Source organism: Petromyzon marinus, chromosome 77 (assembly GCF_048934315.1).
Source record: "Petromyzon marinus isolate PM22_M1 ecotype Great Lakes invasive population chromosome 77, UKy_Petmar_22M1.pri1.0, whole genome shotgun sequence".
NCBI lineage: Eukaryota > Metazoa > Chordata > Hyperoartia > Petromyzontiformes > Petromyzontidae > Petromyzon > Petromyzon marinus.
Genome location: NC_133743.1, coordinates 5,221,401 through 5,242,537, shown reverse-complemented (window position 1 = coordinate 5,242,537; position 21,137 = coordinate 5,221,401). Strand labels below are relative to the sequence as shown.

Genomic DNA, 21,137 nt, shown 5'->3' with positions numbered 1-21,137 from the left:
ATCCCACTGTGTGTGTGTGGATTGGCACAATCATCAATAAAACTTCCACTCTGTGTGTGTGTCGCTTGGCACAATCCTCATCAATAAAACTCCCACTCTGTGTGTGTGTCGTTTGGCACAATCCTCATCAATAAATCTCCCACTCTGTGTGTGTGTCGCTTGGCACGATCCTCATCAATAAAACTCCCACTCTGTGTGTGTGGCTTGGCACGATCCTCATCAATAAAACTTCCACTCTGTGTGTGTGTGTGGCTTGGCACGATCCTCATCAATAAAACTTCCACTCTGTGTGTGTGGCTTGGCACGATCATCATCAATAAAACTCCCACTCTGTGTGTGTGTGTCGCTTGGCACGATCATCATCAATAAAACTTCCACTCTGTGTGTGTGTGTCGCTTGGCACGATCCTCATCAATAAAACTTCCACTCTGTGTGTGTCGCTTGGCACAATCCTCAATAAATCTCCCACTCTGTGTCGCTTGGCACGATCATCATCAATAAAACTTCCACTCTGCCCACTCCCAGCATTGTTGTGTCCACTCGTACGGCGCTGTCTGACCAGGGTGGTGTGTGTGGTGGGTGTGGTGAGTGTGGTGTGTGTGGTGAGTGTGGTGTGTGTGGTGAGTGTGAGACAGACACAGGTGAGTGTGGGTAGAGAGGTGAGTGACAGTGATACACACAGGTGAGTGAGTGTGGCTAGAGAGGTGAGTGTGACAGTGAGACACACAGGTGAGTGTGGTAGAGAGTGGTGAGTGTGACAGTGAGACAGACAGGTGAGTGTGGTAGAGAGTGGTGAGTGTGACAGTGAGACAGACCCTTCAGAAGTTACCACCACCTATTGTCATCACCACCAATCAGCATCAACACCCCTCATCACAAACCATCATCACCATCCATCACCATCATGACCACTCTTCATAATCATTACCCATCATCACCAACCATCATTATCACTACCCACCAACATCACCACCCCCCATCATCATCACCCATCATCAGTATCAACACCCATTATCATAACCACCCATCCGTAAACACCACCCACCAACATCACCACCCCATCATCACCACCCATCATCATCATCACCACCCACAACACTGGTCGATAGCCAAAATGCTTCCGGCATAAATGTAATCCAACTTTACTTATGCTGGGTCACTATGAATTAATATGAGGCTTAAAATTGATTGGCTCTGGTTATCAATTAATCCTACTAGGTCAGTATATAGACCCTTGACTTGGGAATGACGGAGGATAAGTGCGTTTAAAAAAAAAAGGGATCTCAATTTAAACCAGAAATTGCTCAAACACACATATTTGACTGCCTCTATCAATAAATCTATGGCTGGGTTTGGACAGAATTTGCCTTTTGAGCAAAACAATTGCCGCGACTAGGAATGTCACTGTGTGGTGCCCGGGGCCTGTGAGGCCACGCCAGGTACTATATTGTCATTATGCACAGCCCGGACACGAGCCATAAGTGCCCTTCATCGCACGTTCTCTTTGTGCTGTTCGCCTTTTGGCCTTCTCTGAGATCTGACACTGGTGAGATTGGGTTTTTAAAGAAGGCTGTCTCTGGTGTAGACCAATTCGTTCCAAAGACAATGCATATATTAGGAATAGGTTTTACCCTTTTAACTGGCACAAAAACTGACACCTTTATTCAAGGCATCATGTTTGCAAGGTCTCATAATGTAAATGGCTTACCCCAAGCACCTCAATACTCTGATGGTGCGCTGTTTTTAAAGTTGTACGCCTTTTGGCGTCTTCTGGTCCAACACCAGTGGAGAGACTAAAGGGCTCTAAGAAAAGCTGTCTCGGGTGTGGACCAATCAAATTCAAGGACAGTGCCAATATCAATATCAATATTATTATTATCAGAGTTGTCTTTTTTTTGTTTGCATTCTGACTGCTTGTGCCGTGGTTGTTGCAGACACGATGCCTTGAGTAAAGGTGTCAGTTTTTGTGCCAGTTAAAAGGGTAAAACCTATTCCTATATCTTGTTTCTGGCAAAACGGAGGTCTCATAATGCATATATTATCAAGACTCGGCCAGCCAGGGTCACGTTCGGTCATGACAACTCTGGTTGACCTTCGGACGCGTGACCTCCATGATACTGGAGAGAGGGGGAGGGGGAGGGACCACCAGTGGAGGGGGGCCAATGGGCGATCACGTGGTACGGGAAGAGCACCTCGAGAGCCTCCGGGCAAGGGACGCGAGAGCTCGAGGCGGGCCGGGCCCCAGCCCAGCCCCGGCCCGCCTCTATGAAGGGGGCAGTCGCCGAGAGGGGCTCGGGGTCACGCGACCCCTTGTCGAGGCAAGGAGGTCCACGCGTGAAGGCCCAAGAAGCCTCCGGCCACGCGGCCCGGGACCCGGCTCGTCGTCCGGGCCGGGGCCGCGAACCCGCGGGTTCACAGTTCAAAGTTTCATTTATTTTGGCATAGCCCCGCGAGCCATTCGGCCCTTGAATCGGGTGCGGTTCGCCGGAGCGCCGTCAGCCGGGCGGTCTCCACCCGGAGGGTATGTTGTGTTGCGAGCCTGGAGGACGCTGTGCCGAAGAGTGAATCAAAGGCGTTGCTCCTAAGGCTGGACTCCGCTGCACGGTGCATCGCGCAGGCTGATCCTGGTGTTGCATCGTGCACCGTGAATCGCATCATGCTATTCCTCGAACGTCATGGATGATGCACTCACAACCGGGCTTACATCCCTCCGCTGAACAAATCGCCCAATGTCAGCTGTTGAAATCATGCAGGGTCGTGCGTGCTCTCTTATTTGTCAGTGTTTGATTTTGCAAAGGGACGCGTTTCTGCTCGGCCGGAGCGAGCAGAGATGCCTCGTACTTGTTTGAACAGAGCAGGTAACTTCTGCTATGCTTGCGGTGAAGTGACTTTTGCATCACCAAAACACAGCATAACCACCGTCGTTAAGAAATCCTAACAACTTTATTTTGTGTTCTTAGCTCTTTCGGTAAAGTCACGTTGAAGGGAAACAATAAAGTAATAAAATAAATATAAAACAACACGTTTTATTATTTTATTGTTTCCCTTCAACGCGGTGACTTTACCGAAAGAGCTAAGAATATCAATTACTGCAGTCACGAAAGCTTTAAATAAAAAAAAATAACAACTTTATTTTGGCCGCAAAATCCGAGGTCGGGACAAGATGTGGGGCCCGCGCATTTGGTTAACAAATCGTCGCCAGTGGCTGAGCAGGAAATGCATGCCTTGTGCAGTGCCAACGATTTAGAGAGAGCCAACAGATCATATCAGCAAAACTCTTTGGTTCTATTCGGTAAAGTCACGGAACAAACAAACAAACAACAAAAAATAAAAAATAAATTCCCGACGTTTCGGCCACAACACAAGTGGCCTTCATCGGGTGAAGGGACCGTGCTGTCACGAGGACAGCGTTGGAGTGAAAACAGCCAAGCCCCAGGTCGCGTCCTTTAAGCTGCGTGGGAGGAAGCAAAGCGCCTTGACGAAGGAATTAGCATAGAGATGAGCACGATGTACGTAGGAGGTGCATGGGCCATGATGGACCAGGAGCGCGGTGGGGAGGGGGAGTACAGCAATGGTCACTTCTGCATCGTGCCTTCAGTCGGGAAAGGTGCGTCATAGGAAACCGTGGACTGTGCATTATTCAAGCATTCCATCGGCTATACGTCCAGTACCCCGCGGAGAACTGCATGTTCCTGATGCACCAGAATCATTCTCACTCGAGTCGGACGAGGCACAGGATGAAACGTCTGGTCCTGAACCGTCAATGTCACATGACCCAGATTGTCTCCCATTCTTCTCCTCTGCACCACACCACATAACATAACACACGAAGGCGAGCTGAAAGACCTTGTCAGGGTGTTGGAACTACCCAAGAGTAAGGCAGAGCTGTTGGGCTCCAGACCGCACCAGTGGAATCTCCCGGCAGGTGACGTTAGGGTTTCCACGTCCCGTGACCGTCAAAAGGATCTTGTCCAATCCATATTCACAGGCGATCGTTCAGCCTGCAGCATCGTTGATGATCCAGATGAGTGGAGGCTGTTCATTGATCCACCGAAGATGCATCTTAAAGCCGTTTTGCTGAATGGCATTGTTTCTGCCATCAATTTTTCAGTTGGCCATGCAGTCCATATGAAGGCAACCTATGGCTAAATGGAGCAACTTTTGAGGTGCATAAACTATGACCGTCATCAGTGGCAGCTTTGTGGCGATTTGAGGGTTGTCGCCCTCTTGCTTGGTCTGCGGACTGGTTTGCTAAGCAAGTGGAATAGTCGTGCGAGAGATTCCCACGACATCAACATCGATTGGCCACTCCCGACGGTCATTGGAGCCTGGGAGGAAAAGTGTTCGGCATCCACCGCTTGTTGAATCGAGGAAGTTTTTGTTACCACCCTTACACATCAAGCTGGGTCTGATGAAGAACATTGTCACATTCTAGATTTAAAGCTTTCGTGACTGCAAGAAACAAGGCATGTGCACCCGCACGTACGCCACCTCTATGCTAAGTCGGCCAATCAAATGCTAATTGTTATGCTAATTCCTTTGTCAAGGCACCTTGTTTCCTCGCACACAGCTTAAAGGTCTGCGGTCTGAGCGTGGCTGTGTTTCACTCTAGCGCTGTCCTCGAGACAGCCTGGTCCCTTTACCTGATGAAGGCCGCTTGTGTTGTGGCCGAAACGTCGTGATTTTTGCTGTTTTATTTTTTACCTACGTGGTGACTTTACCGAATAGAACCAAAGAGTATGGAACATTGTCACAGCCATGGGCAAAACACAAGCAGCTTTCAAGTACCTCCGTGGAAAATTTCCAAGGTTAAGTGAAGCTAAGATAAAGGATGGTGTCTTTGTTGGTCCTCAGATTCGTGAACTCCTTCAAAATGATGCATTTGACAGTGCACTGCGTGGCAAGGAAAAGACGGCATGGAAAGCCTTCCAGTTCGTGGCAACACATTGTCTCGGAAACAAGGCAGACAACTACAGGGAGTTGGTGGGAAAACCTCAAGGCATACAAAAGCCTTGGTTTTAACAGGTCACAAAGATAAATGTTCTGCACTCCCATCTAGATTTTGTTCCACCAAACTGCGGAGCAGTGAGCGACAAGCATGGCAAGCGACTTCACCAGGACACTGCAACAATAGAGAAATTACTCGTTGGTTCTATTGGGTAAAGTCACCACGTAGGTGAAAATAAAATAACAAAAAATCACGACGTTTCGGCCACAACACAAGCGGCCTTCATCAGGTGAAGGGACGAGACTTGTCTGGAGGACAGCGCTGGAGTGTCGACCACAACACAAACTCCAGCGCTGTCCTACCAGACAGTCTCGTCCCTTCACCTGATGAAGGCCGCTTGTGCTGTGGCCGAAACGTCGTGATTTTTTGTTATTTTATTTTCACCTACGTGGTGACTTTACCCAATAGAACCAAAGAGTATTATGGATCCTAGCAGTCACGAAAGCTTTAAATCTAGAATAGAGAAATTGTATTGGGGCAAATGGAGCCCCATCAACGCTTGCAGACTATTGCTGGACAGTGACAAGATATAGGAATAGGTTTTACCCTTTTAACTGGCACAAAAACTGACACCTTTATTCAAGGCATCATGTTTGCAATGACCACAACACAAGCAGTAAAAATGCAAACAAAAAAGACAACTCTGATAATAATATGCACTGTCCTTGAATTTGATTGGTCTCCACCCGAGACAGCTTTTCTTAGAGCCTAGTCTCCATTGGTGTTGGACCAGAAGACGCCAAAAGGCGTACAACTCAAAAACAGCGCACTATCAGAGTATTGAGGGCTCGGGGTGAGCATTCACATTATGATACCTCCTTTGCCAGTAACGAGATATAGGAATAGGTTTTACCCTTTTAACTGGCACAAAAACTGACACCTTTATTCTAAAAAGTGACAAGATATGACGACCGTTTGTGTTATGGTCGAAACGTCGTGAGAATTTTTTTATTGTTTTATATATATGTTTTATTATTTTATTGTTTCCCTTCAACGTGGTGACTTTACCGAAAGAGCTAAGAACAAGAGATGCTCCCTTTAATGAATACACGAGACAAGCCAAGTAGCGGCGAGTGGACACTGAATAAGGACTAAACTATGCACTTATTCATAATAAAGGTTTCTGGGGGTTAGATCGCGTTATTTATAAATGTGTCGTAACCCTCCACCACCCGACACGGCCAATCGGTAAAAAAAGTGTCACGTTGGCAAAAGACAAAATAGTTCACTACTTTAGCCCACTGGTGTGTTTAAGAGTGAATCCACATTTACAGTTTGAGTAGCATGACGTTTCGCTGGTAATAACATCCAGCATCATCGGGCAATTCGCCAGAATGGTGAAGCCCTCACTCGCTCCCGGTCTTAAATAGAGCAGCAGGGTGACGTCATCACTTAACTCATATCAGGTGCAGAGGTTTGAGGCTGAGTGGGGGGTATTGTAATTATATAATCGATTGGTAATCAGTCAATGGTTATGATTAGTAATGAGTTGTAGATTAGCAATTAGTTGTAATGTGTTATTGTGATTATATGCTACGTTAGTAATCCGTTAATTAGTATGTGTTTCCCCTATAATGAATTTTAATATGTATTATTTAATAATACGCTTCCAAGCCGCACTAAGCCTGTAGCTGTCAGAGCGATTAAAGTTATTTCTATTCCTCTCAATTTCAATGGATTCTCTAATTAGTCTTTGCCAGTAATAATTAGTTTTACACAACACTTCAACGTTATCAAAATCAATTGAGTGTCCTTGTTGACAAGCATGTTCTGCCACTGCCGACAGTTGTGTTTGAGATAATTTAATATTTCTCTGGTGTTCTTTTAGTCCTGTGCTGATGTTACGTCCCGTCTGTTCAATATAGCAGCTGCCACATAAACATAATAGTGATTTGAAGCTTTCGTGACTGCAGGAATCCATACTCTTTGGCTCTTTCGGTAATATCACGTATACCGACGTGACTTTACCGTAAGAACCAAAGAGTATACATAATAGTTTTGTTGCCTTTTGTTTCGTAAATTTGTTTTATTTATGTAACCCTTTTGCTGATTTTTAAAGTGTTACATGAACAGGAGAAGGTGACATGTTATCATGTACAGCAACCATAAACACATGAAAAGACCTAGGTTTACAATTCATGAGTAAAACTCTACTATCTACACAATAAACATAGATGTAAAATGTAAAAACTTAAATATGTTGGGAACAGGAGCCAATCCGATGTGTAATTAGTGTTGTTGTGGAGAACGTATCCTCTCGATGTGCTCTGCCTTGTCACGGAATACAAATCTGTAAACAAAAATTCACTTCAAATGTGCTCTTAAAATTACCTCCTTGCTATGAAACAGATCAGCAGACGCGACATCTCTTCCATTTATCGGTCTCTGCACGAACCAAAGCAATGTTTAAGACAAACGATAAACAGGGCAGTCTTCTGGGAGTGCACCATTGATTCTTTGCAAGCCACCTGTGGACAGTTATTGGTGTACAGCGTCTCAACAGAAGCCCGGCTTGCTTCAACCGATCGTTACAAACATCCAGATGTTAATCAGCAAGGAACATGTCTCGTCCTCCTAGTCCGACACGACCTACATAAACACGTAATGCAAAATTATCATTCGTGTTGTGGGGAATGTATCTCCTATACATAACTTTGTAGTGTTGCTCCGGAGACACTTCGTAGGAGGGGGGAGCACGTCTTTATTTTCCACACGTACCCTAACCGCTATACATCAGTTCTTCACGCAGTTCACCTTGAGGACCTCTTCCACTTGGTGTACTATACGCCTCATGTGTAGCGTGCCTAAACTGACTACGCTCCAGGTCCCTCCGGCTATAATATAACTATGCGAGACTACCTGACCTGACCCAGCCAAGGTACAGGTCCAACACTGACCCCATCACAGAGCTTCGGCCCTTAAAAGGACGCCGAAGCTAGAGGGGTGGGTTCAGAGTCCTACTCTAGCGGCGTCTTCTTGCTTAAACTGGTTATCTCCAACTGGTTATCTTCAACTGCTTCTGTCTCCAACTGCTTCGGTTTTTAAACCGCCTGGACCTCTCCAGAGCTTCGCCCTACGTCCGTTTCTCAGCCGAGGTGCGGGCCACAGCGAGGGACGCGGGTGACCGCACTGAGGTCCACATGTCTGCCGTTGCAGGTCAGTGGAGAATGTATCTCCTATACATAACTCTGAAGTGGTATGCTTTTGTAACTGATGAATGATCCAGGTTCACGGAGCTTCCTTACTAACCCCACCTTTTACCCTTAGCCCAGATACGCCCCCATTATGATAAGTTGTTACCTAACCTTGCCCATAGCCGCAATTACCCCTCCAGGCCGACAGGTGGCACCCTGTCATTACACCTGCATATACACAAAATCAGACAAGTGTACGTTAAATTATAATTCGAAAAGATCGACAGGCGTGTTGATAAAAATGTCGTTACTGCGCCGAAATATACTTCATCGTGTTAAATTACATTTACAAGAAGTTCATCTATGTCTGGATGAGGCCAACACCTGCAGCACTCAGATTAAGGGAAGCCAAGTGGTAGTGCATCCTCTTTTTGTTTTGCCGAGGTTAAAGGTTCAAATCCGACAGGCACCCCTGGTTGGTCCAGGAACATTCATTGCAAATATGCGCCGTCTGCTTAGCAGTGGATGTAAAACATGCTTTTGTGTCGAACTTGATTAGGTGCTTTCGTGACTGCAGGAATTACTTTGTTTTTGTTTTCGGTAAAGTCACGTAGAAATAATAAAAAAGGGTATGCTATTATATAATTATTATTATTTTTATTATTTCTACGTGACTTTACCGAAAAAAACCAAAGAAAACTTTTGCGTCGTTTCAAACGGGGGCCATTGCATGCTCAAAATTTGTCAAGTTCGAAAACATTACCCACAATTTACACAATTGAGCTTGCACACCAATCGTCGCCCCCTACTGACAGACGCATGCTCACATGCAGGCTGGCGCAGGGCCACCTGTTGCCACACAGGGGCAGCTGCCACTTGGGGGCGCTCTTCGAGCGGTTGTGATGAGATGTTATACAAAACGCCGAGTTGCAGAGGCAATTAAGCAAGCACCATATGAATGCAATTATGATAGCATAGTGAATGCTTGGGAGCTTATTGACTCTCCGCTCCTGGTTAGACATCTACCCAACCCACAGGCACACAAATAATGGCCGCATCTTACTCTCCAGGTTGAACCTAGGAATTGAGTCACATTCTTTTTTTATTAAAGGCCTGTAACAAAAATGAATCTCCATAATAATTCATAATAAAGGTTTTTGGGTTAGATGGCGTTATTTATAAATGTGTCGTAACCCTCCACCACCCGACACGGCCAATCAGCAAAAAAAAAGTGTCACGTTGACAAAAGACAAATAATTCACTACTTTAGCCCACCGGTGTGTTGAAGAGTGAATTCACAACATTTACAGTTTGAGTACGACGTTTCGCTGGTAAATACATCCAGCATCATCGGGCAATTTGCGATCTAACCCAAAAACCTTTATTATGAATAATATTGGTCGCGAAAGCCTACGTGTTAAAGATGAATCTATTGGAGCTTTATTGTCTCAGGCTTCCACATCTACCGGGTCTCCATTTGACTTTGCATTGTCTAAGAAGTCCACCCACACCTCGACTTCCACAAACTGCTGGGAGTTGCCTCGCTCTGCCTCACAGTCAGAATTCTCCTCCTGCTTCACGTCGCCTTCATCCATGTGAAGGTACGATTGTGGATTTGAATCTTCATCTTCACATTTTATCTTCACTTCTTCGCTCCCCACTGTCACTTCTTCACACTTCACCTCTTCACATTTCACCTTGATACCGTTCAGTGCTGGGGTTTCTTCTGGTTCTTGTTTCATGAGGGATGGGCTCATTGCAGCACTTGGACTTACACAAACCGATTTCAGGCTCCACTCATTCGGGGTCCTCTGATGCTTGTGTGTTATCTGGTGTCTTTGAAGATGTGGCGACTGTGAAAACGCCTTCCCGCACAGAGTACACTTGAAGGGTTTATCTCCCGTGTGTGTTCTCTGGTGATTTTTAAGAGTAGCAGAAACTGAAAACGCCTTCCCACACACACTGCATCTGAAGGGTTTCTCTCCCGTGTGTGTTCTCTGGTGGCTTTGAAGAATTGTTGACTGTGAAAACGCCTTATCGCACACGGTGCACTTGAAGGGTTTCTCTCCCGTGTGTGTTCTCTGGTGGCTCTGAAGAACTGATGACCGTGCAAACGCCTTGCCACACACAGCGCACTTGAAGGGTTTCTCTCCCGTGTGCGTTCTCTCGTGCTTTTTAAGATTCGATGACCATGCAAATGCCATCTCACACGCGCTGCACTTGAAGGGTTTCTCTCCCGTGTGTGTTCTCTGGTGCTCTATCAGGTTCACAGCACGATCCGTGCTGTATGCACACCGGTCGCATTGTTGCCTTTTTGCACAGAGCTGCGCCGAGTGCCTTTGCTCCATCAGACCAATTCTGCAGAGCAAAGTGGCAGGGGTAGAGTCAGCTGCAGACAGAAAAAAAAGAGGATATCCACACCATCTACGTCAGTATCGAGGCACAGAGGAATGCATATGTGCACAGTCACACGTGGCTTATACGTCTATATGTGTTCGTATACTCAGGATATTCCCCAATTCATCGCACAGGCTGTTAAGGCACACAATGAGAGGGCAAATGGGCTTACACATATGCCTGGAAGCCCTAGTATCTTCTAAACGAATGTTAACCCAAAACTCCAGGAATGCAATTTCGGCTGTCTGGCAACAAAAGGAATATTTACAAAAGCTAAATTCAGCTAACATAACAAAGGGTGTTGCAATGCATAAATTTAGAAATGCATCAATTAATGTTCAATCACAACTTAGAGGTGTGAAGCCAGGCTCAGATGTGCTTGAATGCTTGGATGAACAGATCTAACTTCAGCTGCAATAAGTGCTGTGTTAATTTCCTGACTGTTTCCATTCTGATAAAGAGTTCCAGGGAAAAACAAAAAAATAAACTATTGTTTTGATTTAACCTCTGTTCCAAAGAGTTAATATACTATACTGCAAATACAAACTTGACACTGTCACACACTGGCATGGTAAAAAGGTGGTGGTGTGTCCAGAACCACGCCTGGCCACGTTCATCTGCTCAGTCAGTATTAATGCTTCCTCACTTCACCAAAATTTGTCGAGTTCGAAACATTAAACTTCGAATACAATGTAGTCCATCTTCTTTGGTTCTTTCGGTAAAGTCACCACGTAGAATGAGAATAAAATAATAAATTGATAAAATAAAATAACACAATAAAATTATCACGACGTTTTGGCCACAACACAAGCGGCCTTCATCAGGTGAAGGGACGAGACTGTCTGGAGGACAGCGCTGGAGCGAAAAAGCCACGCTCAGATCGCAACCTTTAAGCTTTGCAGTCACGAAAGCTTTAAATCAATACAATGTAGTCCAGTTCAATAGAGAAGGGATCATAGGCAGTCCAGCCTTAATTGTATACGCCAGCACAGATAGTCCTTTAAAAAGGAGTTCATAATTGAAATCCACAGAGAAAGGAGTAATATCCGTGGCTTTGCCTGGAGCAAAAATCCAGGCAGCTTCCGCACAGTGTTAAACAGTCTAATGAAAGATTGCTGCTTGACCTAATTTGAGGTAAGACTTTGGCTGCCAAACCAGAGCTGGCCGTGAACACATTAACCAAGCATGAGACACGTGTCGACCTGCCTGATTACTCATGCACAGTTGAGCAGGTGGCGTGTTGGATGACAAGACTATCCAGGCAGTAGCTTTCTTTTTGGGAAACATATGCAAGACCTCGCCTCGTGATGGAATTTCTCCAGGTACAGAACAATAGTTTGACACGTAGGCTTTCGCGACCAATATTATTCATAATAAAGGTTTTTGGGTTAGATCGCGTTTATTTATAAATGTGTCGTAACCCTCCACCACCCGACACGGCCAATCAGCAAAAAAAAGTGTCACGTTGACAAAAGACAAATAGTTCACTACTTTAGCCCACCGGTGTGTTGAAGAGTGAATCCACATTTACAGTTTGAGTAGTACGACGTTTCGCTGGTAAATACATCCAGCATCATCGGGCAATTCGCCAGAATGGTAAAACCGGGAGCAAGCGAGGGCTTTACCATTCTGGCGAATTGCCCGATGATGCTGGATGTATTTACCAGCGAAACGTCGTACTCAAACTGTAAATGTGGATTCACTCTTCAACACACCGGTGGGCTAAAGTAGTGAACTATTGTCTTTTGTCAACATGACACTTTTTTGCTGATTGGCCGTGTCGGGTGGTGGAGGGTTACGACACATTTATAAATAAACGCGATCTAACCCAAAAACCTTTATTATGAAGAACAATAGTCCCTAACTCTCATTGCGTAGCCATTACCAGATCATAAGCATACATAATATGGTTGACCAAGAAGGAATTGCCCCTTAACTATAACCAGGCATTGTTTAGTCTCACATTGTAACTGTTCTGAATGTTAATTTTAGTGCCATTGTGCCCTTCTCAAAATACATAATTATTGAAGATGCTATGTAATATAATGTTTCGGGCCAGATGTAATCCCTGTCACATGCAAAGTTGGAACAGGAAATGGCTCCGACTCCTGGTCACGCAGCTTTAGCCGGGCCTGCCCAAAGTCATAAAAATCCTCAACAAGTGTGACCAGAGCAGTAGTAACATCGTAAACAACCCAAAGCCCCAAGCCTCTTTATGGTACTATAGGCCTTAATTTCACGAAGAATCTAGTTTCTGCTAAAAATCCATACACCTGCGCTGTAGCCGGTAACCACGATGGGGCTCTGCCAGTTTCTTCTCAGCGGGTTTGGCAAGCCAACGTTGAATAATCATCATCTGGCAATAAGTGTGGGCAAACGTTAGATCTCTGTCCAATCCTGCAGAGATCATCCTTTGGTCCGTGCAGTTGTAATAATGTTCTGTACTGCAACCTGTGTAAAATCACCACCCTCCCTCAGCAGCTTCCTTTGGAGGTCAATCCTGCCCAGTGCTAAAACTGCTTTTAGATTCAGGATTGCCCCCCACATTTAGTCAACAGATGGTGCGCCAACCAACCACTCACAGGGGGTGGTGGTTACTTCCTAGACTATTTAAGACATAGCAAAAATAACAAAATACATAAGCACAAACACGCACATTCAAATACACAAACATGTGTGTTGGCTATCCAGCACGCCAAGATGCTCACACACCATGCTCTATAAAATCACTAACAAGAAAGAGTGTAAAAATACAAAGAAAAAGAAGGAGGTTAAATGTTAGGTTACATCTCGCAGTTACATAAAACACACATTCTTTGGGTCTTTCGGTAAAGCCACGTAGATAGAAAATCAAATAAAAAAAAACGCATCACGACGTTTCGATCGCAACACAAGCAATCGTCATCAGGCGAAAAAAATATATTAGCGGGAGAGCTGCTGAGGCAGGATGTTATATAGGTTTGAGATGGGTTTAGCCCAAGGGTAAGTGGGTGGGGCCAGAGATGGAACTTGCATGTCAATGTAAAATCGGAGAGCTGATATACCTTCACAGACGACGCGGCTGTGGAGGTGGCCGTTGTATTGCGAGAGATTAGCATGTCAATGTGTTGAGGAGTTCCCGACGACGACTCGGAGACGGCTTGAAGGTTAAGGGCTTTGCGCCAAAGGTTTTATCACAAATCTTTAACATTACACAAAGGGTGAACACTCCCAGGGGGTTAGGGGTCCTACACTAAGTCCTGGTCCAGCCCGGCTAGCTCCGGTCTCTCTCCCTCGAGTCGGATGGTGGGCACTTTGCCAACCCCACCGACCGGGAAGAGCGGCAACCTCCTACGGCTAGCACCGGCTTCACCCCAGACTCTCGTCGATCCCTCTCTACCCCTGGTTCCCTCTCCACCCTTCTCACTCCACCCGTTCCCACAGTGACCCCACTTCTGACACCAGTTGTTGAGGAGTTCCCGACGACGACTCGGAGACGGCTTGAAGGTAAGGGCTTTCGCCAAAGGTTTATTAAGTGTATTACAATAGCACGAAGGGTGTGACAACTTCCCAGGGGGTTAGGGGTCCTACACTAAGTCCTGGTCCAGCCCGGCTAGCTCCGGTCTCTCTCCCTCGAGTCGGATGGTGGGAACTTTGCCAACCCCACCGACCGGGAAGAGCAGCACCTCCTACGGCTACCACCGGCTTCACCCCAGCCTCTCGTCGATCCCTCTCCACACCCTTCCCACTCTACCCGTTCCCACAGTGACCCCGCTTTCGTCACGGGGTCCCCCTTAAATACTAGAGGAGACGTGATGTCATCGAGCCGCCCAGCGCGCACGACGCCACGTTCCGTGACATCATCGCACCGGACGGCACACATGACGTCACGTCCCCATTTTACTCCTCGACAAATGTAAGCGAACCGCCGCAACGGTGGCTTGGGCTCGTGAGGCATCCAGCTCGTTCAAAAACGAGGGACACCGCCGACTCGAGAACAAGGAGCAACGGTGGCTGTGTTAGTGAGACATTTAGCGTGCACGTAACTCAGGAGTCAGAAATGACTGCTGACATCGGCAGGTAGGATGGAAACATCACAGCCAGTTATGACTTAAACTGATGAATAACGTCCTTCCAATGGTTGCTCAGTTTGTACCCATCTTCTCGGTTGAAATTGTGTCTGTGTTTTTATATATCTGGATGGCTTCATGAACGAATCTTTGTTGATAGCCAGTTGGTTTGCAGAGTACCTTCGTCTGGGAAAAATCAATTTTGTGTGTGCCCATAGCATTAAAACATGATCAGCCACGGCTGAGGAATTGGTCCTACCGTATTTCAGATCTGCCTTATGTTCACAAACATGGTCCGAGACATGTCGCTTAGTTTCCCCAAAGTAACTACTGCCGCAGACACAGCTTCGTTTGTAGACACCAGGGTATTGTACGTCAGGGATCGCATCCTTCACAGATGGGATCAGATCACGAATTGTATGTATTGTGTTGAATCGAACCTGGATCTTGTGTTTGCGCATGATTTTGGAAATATTTTGGGTAACCCCTGCTATGTGTGGCGATGGGTTTAATTGGGTCCTCGGATGGTTCTTTCCCAACGGTTGGGGTGATGGCTTTACGGATTGTGCAGTCCGAATATCCATTCATCTTGAGGGCTTGGTGTACGTGTTCCAGTTCACTGGCTAGGTGATGACAGTTGGAAATACAATGAGCTCTATGGTATAGAGTTTTGATGAGGGAGTTCTTCTGGGATGGACGGTGGCTGGAGTCAGGTTTTAGGTAGGCATCCGTATGGGTGGCTTTCCTGTAGACAGTGTCCCATGGAGCCATCTGGTCTCTTTTCGATTCACACATCCAAGAATGGTAACTTGCCATCCTTTTCCACCTCCATGGTGAATTTGATGGCTGGGTGTATGGAATTGATGTGGTTGAAGAATTGGGCCCAGCGCCGGTAGGCCATGTGGCCAGACGACGAACGTGTCATCTACGCATCTCTTCCACAAGGGAGGACGTAGGGTGGATGCCTGGATGGCATCTGTCTCAAATTTTTCCATTTTTCCAACATTGGCCCCAGCTGGAGAAAAGGGGCGAACCCATTGGAGTACCTTCAACAGACACGATGCCTTGAATAAAGGTGTCAGTTTTTTTGTGCCAGCTAAAAGGGTAAAACCTATTACTATACCTTCAACTTGTTTGTAGAATGTTCCATTCCAGGTGAAGTAAGTGTTGGTGAGGCAGCGTCTAACCAGGGCCGGCACGTCGGCATGGACTGACCTACGAAACGTCACTAACACAGCCACCGTTGCTCCTTGTTCTCGAGTCGGCGGTGTCCCTCGTTTTTGAACGAGCTGGATGTCTCACGAGCCCAAGCCACCGTTGCGGCGGTTCGCTTACATTTGTCGAGGAGTAAAATGGGGACGTGACGTCATGTGTGCCGTCCGGTGCGATGACGTCACGGAACGTGGCGTCGTGCGCGCTGGGCGGCTCGATGATGTCACGTCTCTTCTAGTATTTAAGGGGGACCCCGTGACGAAAGCGGGGTCACCGTGGGAATGGGTGGAGTGAGAAGGGTGGAGAGGGAACCAGGGGTAGAGAGGGATCGACGAGAGTCTGGGGTGAAGCCGGTGCTAGCCGTAGGAGGTGCTGCTTTTCCCGGTCGGTGGGGTTGGCAAAGTGCCCACCATCCGACTCGAGGGAGAGAGACCGGAGCTAGCCGGGCTGGACCAGGACTTAGTGTAGGACCCCTAACCCCCTGGGAGTGTTCACCCTTTGTGTAATGTTAGAGATTTGTAATAAAACCTTTGGCACAAAGCCCTTAACCTTCAAGCCGTCTCCGAGTCGTCGTCGGGAACTCCTCAACACATTGACATGCTAATCTCTCGCAATACAACGGCCACCTCCACAGCCGCGTCGTCTGTGAAGGTATATCAGCTAATCCGATCTTACATTGACATGCAAGTTCCATCTCTGGCCCCACCCACTTACCCTTGGGCTAAACCCATCTCAAACCTATATAACATCCTGCCTCAGCAGCTCTCCCGCTACATTTATATTTTTTCACCTGATGACGATTGCTTGTGTTGCGATCGAAACGGAGCGATATTTAAAAAAATATATATTTTTCTATCTACGTGGCTTTACCGAAAGACCCAAAGAGTGTGAATTCCTGCAGTCACGAAAGCCTTAAGTCAAGATATAAAAACACACGTTAACACACGTAAGCATATACCGAGGCACACAGGTACATATAGTTACACGCAAGAAAGACAAAGATCCCCAAATATAGCCTTCAGTTCAAAAGCGGGTGTAATGCCTGCACCACAGCCGACTGCCTTTGTTTCCCCAGTGGCAATGTTTACACAGTGCACGAGGTACTCTCGGGAGTCCGAGTCGACCCAGTGGAAGTCCAGGGCCAGTAAAAAATAAGTCACTGGTGTTGGTGGCCGTGTGTGGGAATCAAACTCGTGTCACCAGGTTCATAGTGCCGCAGGCTGAAGCTTACACTACCACACACAACAGCAGCCATTATTATTATCAACTAGCCTCTTGCCCGTCCAAGGACGAGCGTATTGCAGTGAATCTGAAACTTGCAAGCGAAAAGCACAGACCGCGACGTGATATTCATTGCATCCATTCGTGTGCAATTTGTAAGGCCTCATTTGACAGACCCGTTTCATTTGAAGGTTTCAATCCATTGTTCATCACGACGTCCTTTTTATTTCTACGTCTCAACAACGGCGTGACGGAGATCACGTTACGACGTGATGAGGGCTCTGCCTTTGTAGTGAGGGTTGTGAGTTGACGCTGAGGAGGGGGGGAGGAGGCGCCTCGCCCTCACCCCTCCCATGTGGAGTGAAGTCACCCGCTAATTATTATTAATGGAGGTGGGGGGGTGGTGTCCATTTGGAGGACGTCACCTTTTCATGATTATTAGTGACGTCACGTGCGGGGCACACAGACATTCTTGGCTCATTCTGGTAGTAAATTAACACAGACTGTGCAAGCTTCCCCCCATCTCGATGGCAGGGCAGGTTTTGTTCACACGAAGTTCAGCAGCCTGAGCCCAGTGCCGTAGAAATGTCACCAATCGGAGCGTTCCCTGAGGGAGTTGGTGAGTGAGTACATTTGTGGGTGAGTGAGCAAATGGGTTATCGAGGGGGTGAGTGAGCGAGTGGGTGGGTGGGTGAGTGGCTTATCGAGTGAGTGGGTGATTGAGTCAGTGGGCAAATCGTCTTTTACCCCACCTTGATTTCTGGACGTTCATCCTGCAGGTTCTGTGCATTTAATACTTTCCATACACGGCACGAACTGGTGGGATCTACGGATGAAATGCAGCATTTTACAAATGTTACGTTTTTTTTAAATATTGCAGGCTTATTGATCGCACCAACGTGTACCGTCTGCTTCACAATGGACATTGAAGTTCCTCTCACTTTCACGTAAAATTTCACAAGTAGGCCATTATGTACTGGCATCATGGTTCACGTCACGTGTTTGATTAAATAAATACGCTGAAGAAAAGGCTTTACCCCCGTCGGCAGTAACACGCGAGGCGTTACGATCGGAATCTTCATCATGAGAATCTGTCTTCTGGAGGCATCCGGTGAGCTATTAATATCTTTTTGTTCAAAGACGTCCGATCTAAGCGGGTCAAAAAAGTTCCCAACGAAACAAAATGCACAGTTGGTCATGTACGCTGTGAAATAAGTTCAATGTACATATAAAAAAACAGACAGGGAGTGTAAACTTGATTAAAGGTAATCGATTCCTAAGCAATACATTGAAAATAATAAAGTCCGATTTGCAAACAGGAACCTATTGCAAGGTATTTTTAAGTCATTCTTGTGGGATATGTGAGCACAAACGTCAGGTCTGCATCAACCACACGTGCTATTTTATAATGGGACCTTTGTTTCCCATGATCAAATTGTGAAACAAGGTGTTCACCACAAGCACGTGTGGGCTAAAGCAGAAGTGATTTCTTGCAAAAGGTATAAATTTGGTGTTTGAAAATCTTAACACCTGTTTTGTTTGCAGACAGGGTAAAACCTATTTTTATTTACAAGGGTATTTGTCGATAGATCTGCTCTTTACGTATTATTAAACCTTTGGACAATCCTAAAATCTGCGATGTGTGTCTGATTGTCTGTGTAAGTCTACAGGTGTCTGTGTGAGTCTGTGGGTGTCTGTGTGAGTCTGTGGGTGTCTGTGTGAGTCTGTGGGTGTCTGTGTAAGTCTACAGGTGTCTGTGAGAGTCTGTGGGTGTCTGTGTGAGTCTGTGTGTCTGTGCGAGTCTGTGGGTGTCTGTGTGAGTCTGTGGGTGTCTGTGTGAGTCTACGGGTGTCTGTGTGAGTCTGTGGGTGTCTGTGTGAGTCTGTGGGTGTCTGTGTGAGTCTGTGGGTGTCTGTGTGAGTCTGTGGGTGTCTGTGTGAGTCTGTGGGTGTCTGTGTGAGTCTGTGGGTATCTGTGTGAGTCTGTGGGTGTCTGTGTGAGTCTGTGGGTGTCTGTGTGAGTCTGTGGGTGTCTGTGTGAGTCTGTGGGTGTCTGTGTGAGTCTGTGGGTGTCTGTGTGAGTCTGTGGGTGTCTGTGTGAGTCTGTGGGTGTCTGTGTGAGTCTGTGGGTGTCTGTGTGAGTCTGTGGGTGTCTGTGTGAGTCTGTGGGTGTCTGTGTGAGTCTGTGGGTGTCTGTGTGAGTCTGTGGGTGTCTGTGTGAGTCTGTGGGTGTCTGCGTGAGTCTGTGGGTGTCTGTGTGAGTCTGTGGGTGTCTGTGTAAGTCTACAGGTGTCTGTGTGAGTCTGTGGGTGTCTGTGTGAGTCTACAGGTGTCTGTGTGAGTCTGTGGGTGTCTGTGTGAGTCTGATTGTTAACAGTTGCACGCAATTTTTTTAATCAAACCCATTTAATGTAGCTGTCCCAAAGTTTTGAAACATCTAAATTTCGTTTCTTGGCATCTCCACTCTGCCATCTCTTACCTTATTTAAACTGACTATTATTAAAATCACTCAAACTTGAGCGTGAATGTAACTTTACAACATAATTGGCATTTCATATTCTTGGTTCTTTCAGTAAAGTCACGTCGATGGGAAATAATAAAATAATAAATAAACCAATAAAATTCTCACGACGTTTCGATTGCAACACAAGCAATCATCATCAGGTGGGAAAACCAATCATCATCACCACCCTCATCAGTATCACAGAAACCACCAACATTACCACAATCACCACCATCACTACAACAACCACCAACATTACCACAACCACCACCATCACTACAACAACCACCAACATTACCACAACCACCACCATCACTACAACTACCACCAATATTACCACAACCATCACTACAACAACCACCAACATTACCACAACCACCACCACAACCAAAACCACCACCCTCATCACCACCACCATCACCACCACTACAACAACCACCAACATTACCACAACCACCACCATCACTACAACAACCACCAACATTACCACAACCACCACCATCACTACAACAACCACCAACATTACCACAACCACCACCACAACCAAAACCACCACCCTCATCACCACCACCATCACCACCACAACCACCACCATCACTATAACAACCACCACCAACACCACAACCACGGCAACAACCACCACAACCACCACAACCACCACCACCACAACCACCCACCACCACCACAACCACCACCACCACAACCACCACCACCACAACCACCACCACCACAACCACCACCACCACCACAACCACCACCACCACCACAACCATCACCACAACCACCACCACAACCACCACCACAACAACCACCACAACCACCACAACCACCACAACCACCACCACAACAACCACCACCACCACAACCACCACCACTACCACAACCACCACCACTACCACCACGAACTTCTCACCTTGAACTTCTGTGAGCGGCGAGTGGAACGGAAACTTCCGGGTATCTCGTGACGTCACGCAGAAGCTAGCGGGGAGACGACATGACGTCACGAGCGGTAATACTGCAGACATTATGGTAATGAATACGGCCCATATATGGAGTGATAGGGGGCTTGGCTGCTGAACCAAACGCAATGTTCTCGGTGACGGAGTAAGTGAATAAATTATGTTAATGTGCCCGAGGCCCCCTTAAGGATTTCACTGGGACGAGGAGGGTGGTAGTTTTTTTTCGCAGGCGATTCTACGACAAAGAACTGCATCGGAAAAGTAATTTGGCAAATGCCTGGCTAGAATACAGGATTTTAAGGAATAGATGCGTAAACAAAAATACGGCATGCAAAAAAATGCCAACTTTTCCTCCACTCTCCTGGAATCACATGGAAATGCCAGGATTTTTTTTTTGGAAAACAATCAAATCTATCGAAAAGGCATCCAAAACAGACAATCTGCCCGTTGAGCCTAACCGAAATTTGGAATATTTTTTCAGATCCCCAAAAAATAGTTGACCATTTTAACCTTCATTTTTCTGAAGCTGGTAATCTTTTTGATAATGTATTGGGAGTCGCCCTTGCTCATGCAAATTCCTACACCCCTGTCCAAACATTAAACGAATTTAGTTTCCAACCAATCCACGAAAGTAATGTTCTGAAACAACTATCCT

At 46.5% G+C, this 21,137-nt stretch overlaps 2 protein-coding genes across 11 annotated transcripts in view; one reads left to right on the top strand and one right to left on the bottom strand.

Moving 5' to 3' along the window:
• Positions 1 to 518, top strand: part of LOC142907325 (vacuolar protein sorting-associated protein 53 homolog) — a 36,012-nt gene extending 35,494 nt beyond the window's left edge. For all 3 annotated transcript variants that reach the window (XM_076056728.1, XM_076056727.1, XM_076056726.1), the window contains one exon: positions 1 to 518. This exon is cut by the window's left edge and continues 3,448 nt beyond it. The gene's annotated coding sequence lies outside the window, so the exon portion shown is untranslated.
• A 2,587-nt stretch (positions 519 to 3,105) lies between these two features.
• Positions 3,106 to 20,525, bottom strand: LOC116957585 (uncharacterized). 8 transcript variants are annotated; one of them, XM_032979824.2, is made up of 4 exons: positions 20,437 to 20,523; positions 18,059 to 18,170; positions 17,774 to 17,847; positions 3,106 to 10,500 (listed from the first exon to the last, which is right to left on the bottom strand). In XM_032979824.2, exons 3-4 carry the CDS (start codon positions 17,809 to 17,811, stop codon positions 9,591 to 9,593), a joined length of 948 nt encoding a protein of 315 aa, XP_032835715.2. In that variant the 5' UTR covers positions 17,812 to 17,847; positions 18,059 to 18,170; positions 20,437 to 20,523; the 3' UTR covers positions 3,106 to 9,590. The 8 variants fall into 8 exon arrangements, with proteins under 8 accessions (XP_032835715.2, XP_075912837.1, XP_032835713.2 ...); XM_076056722.1 differs by having other exon boundaries at positions 3,106 to 10,531; positions 20,437 to 20,522; XM_032979822.2 differs by lacking the exon at positions 18,059 to 18,170 and having other exon boundaries at positions 20,437 to 20,525.
• Between the last annotated feature and the right edge of the window lie 612 nt (positions 20,526 to 21,137).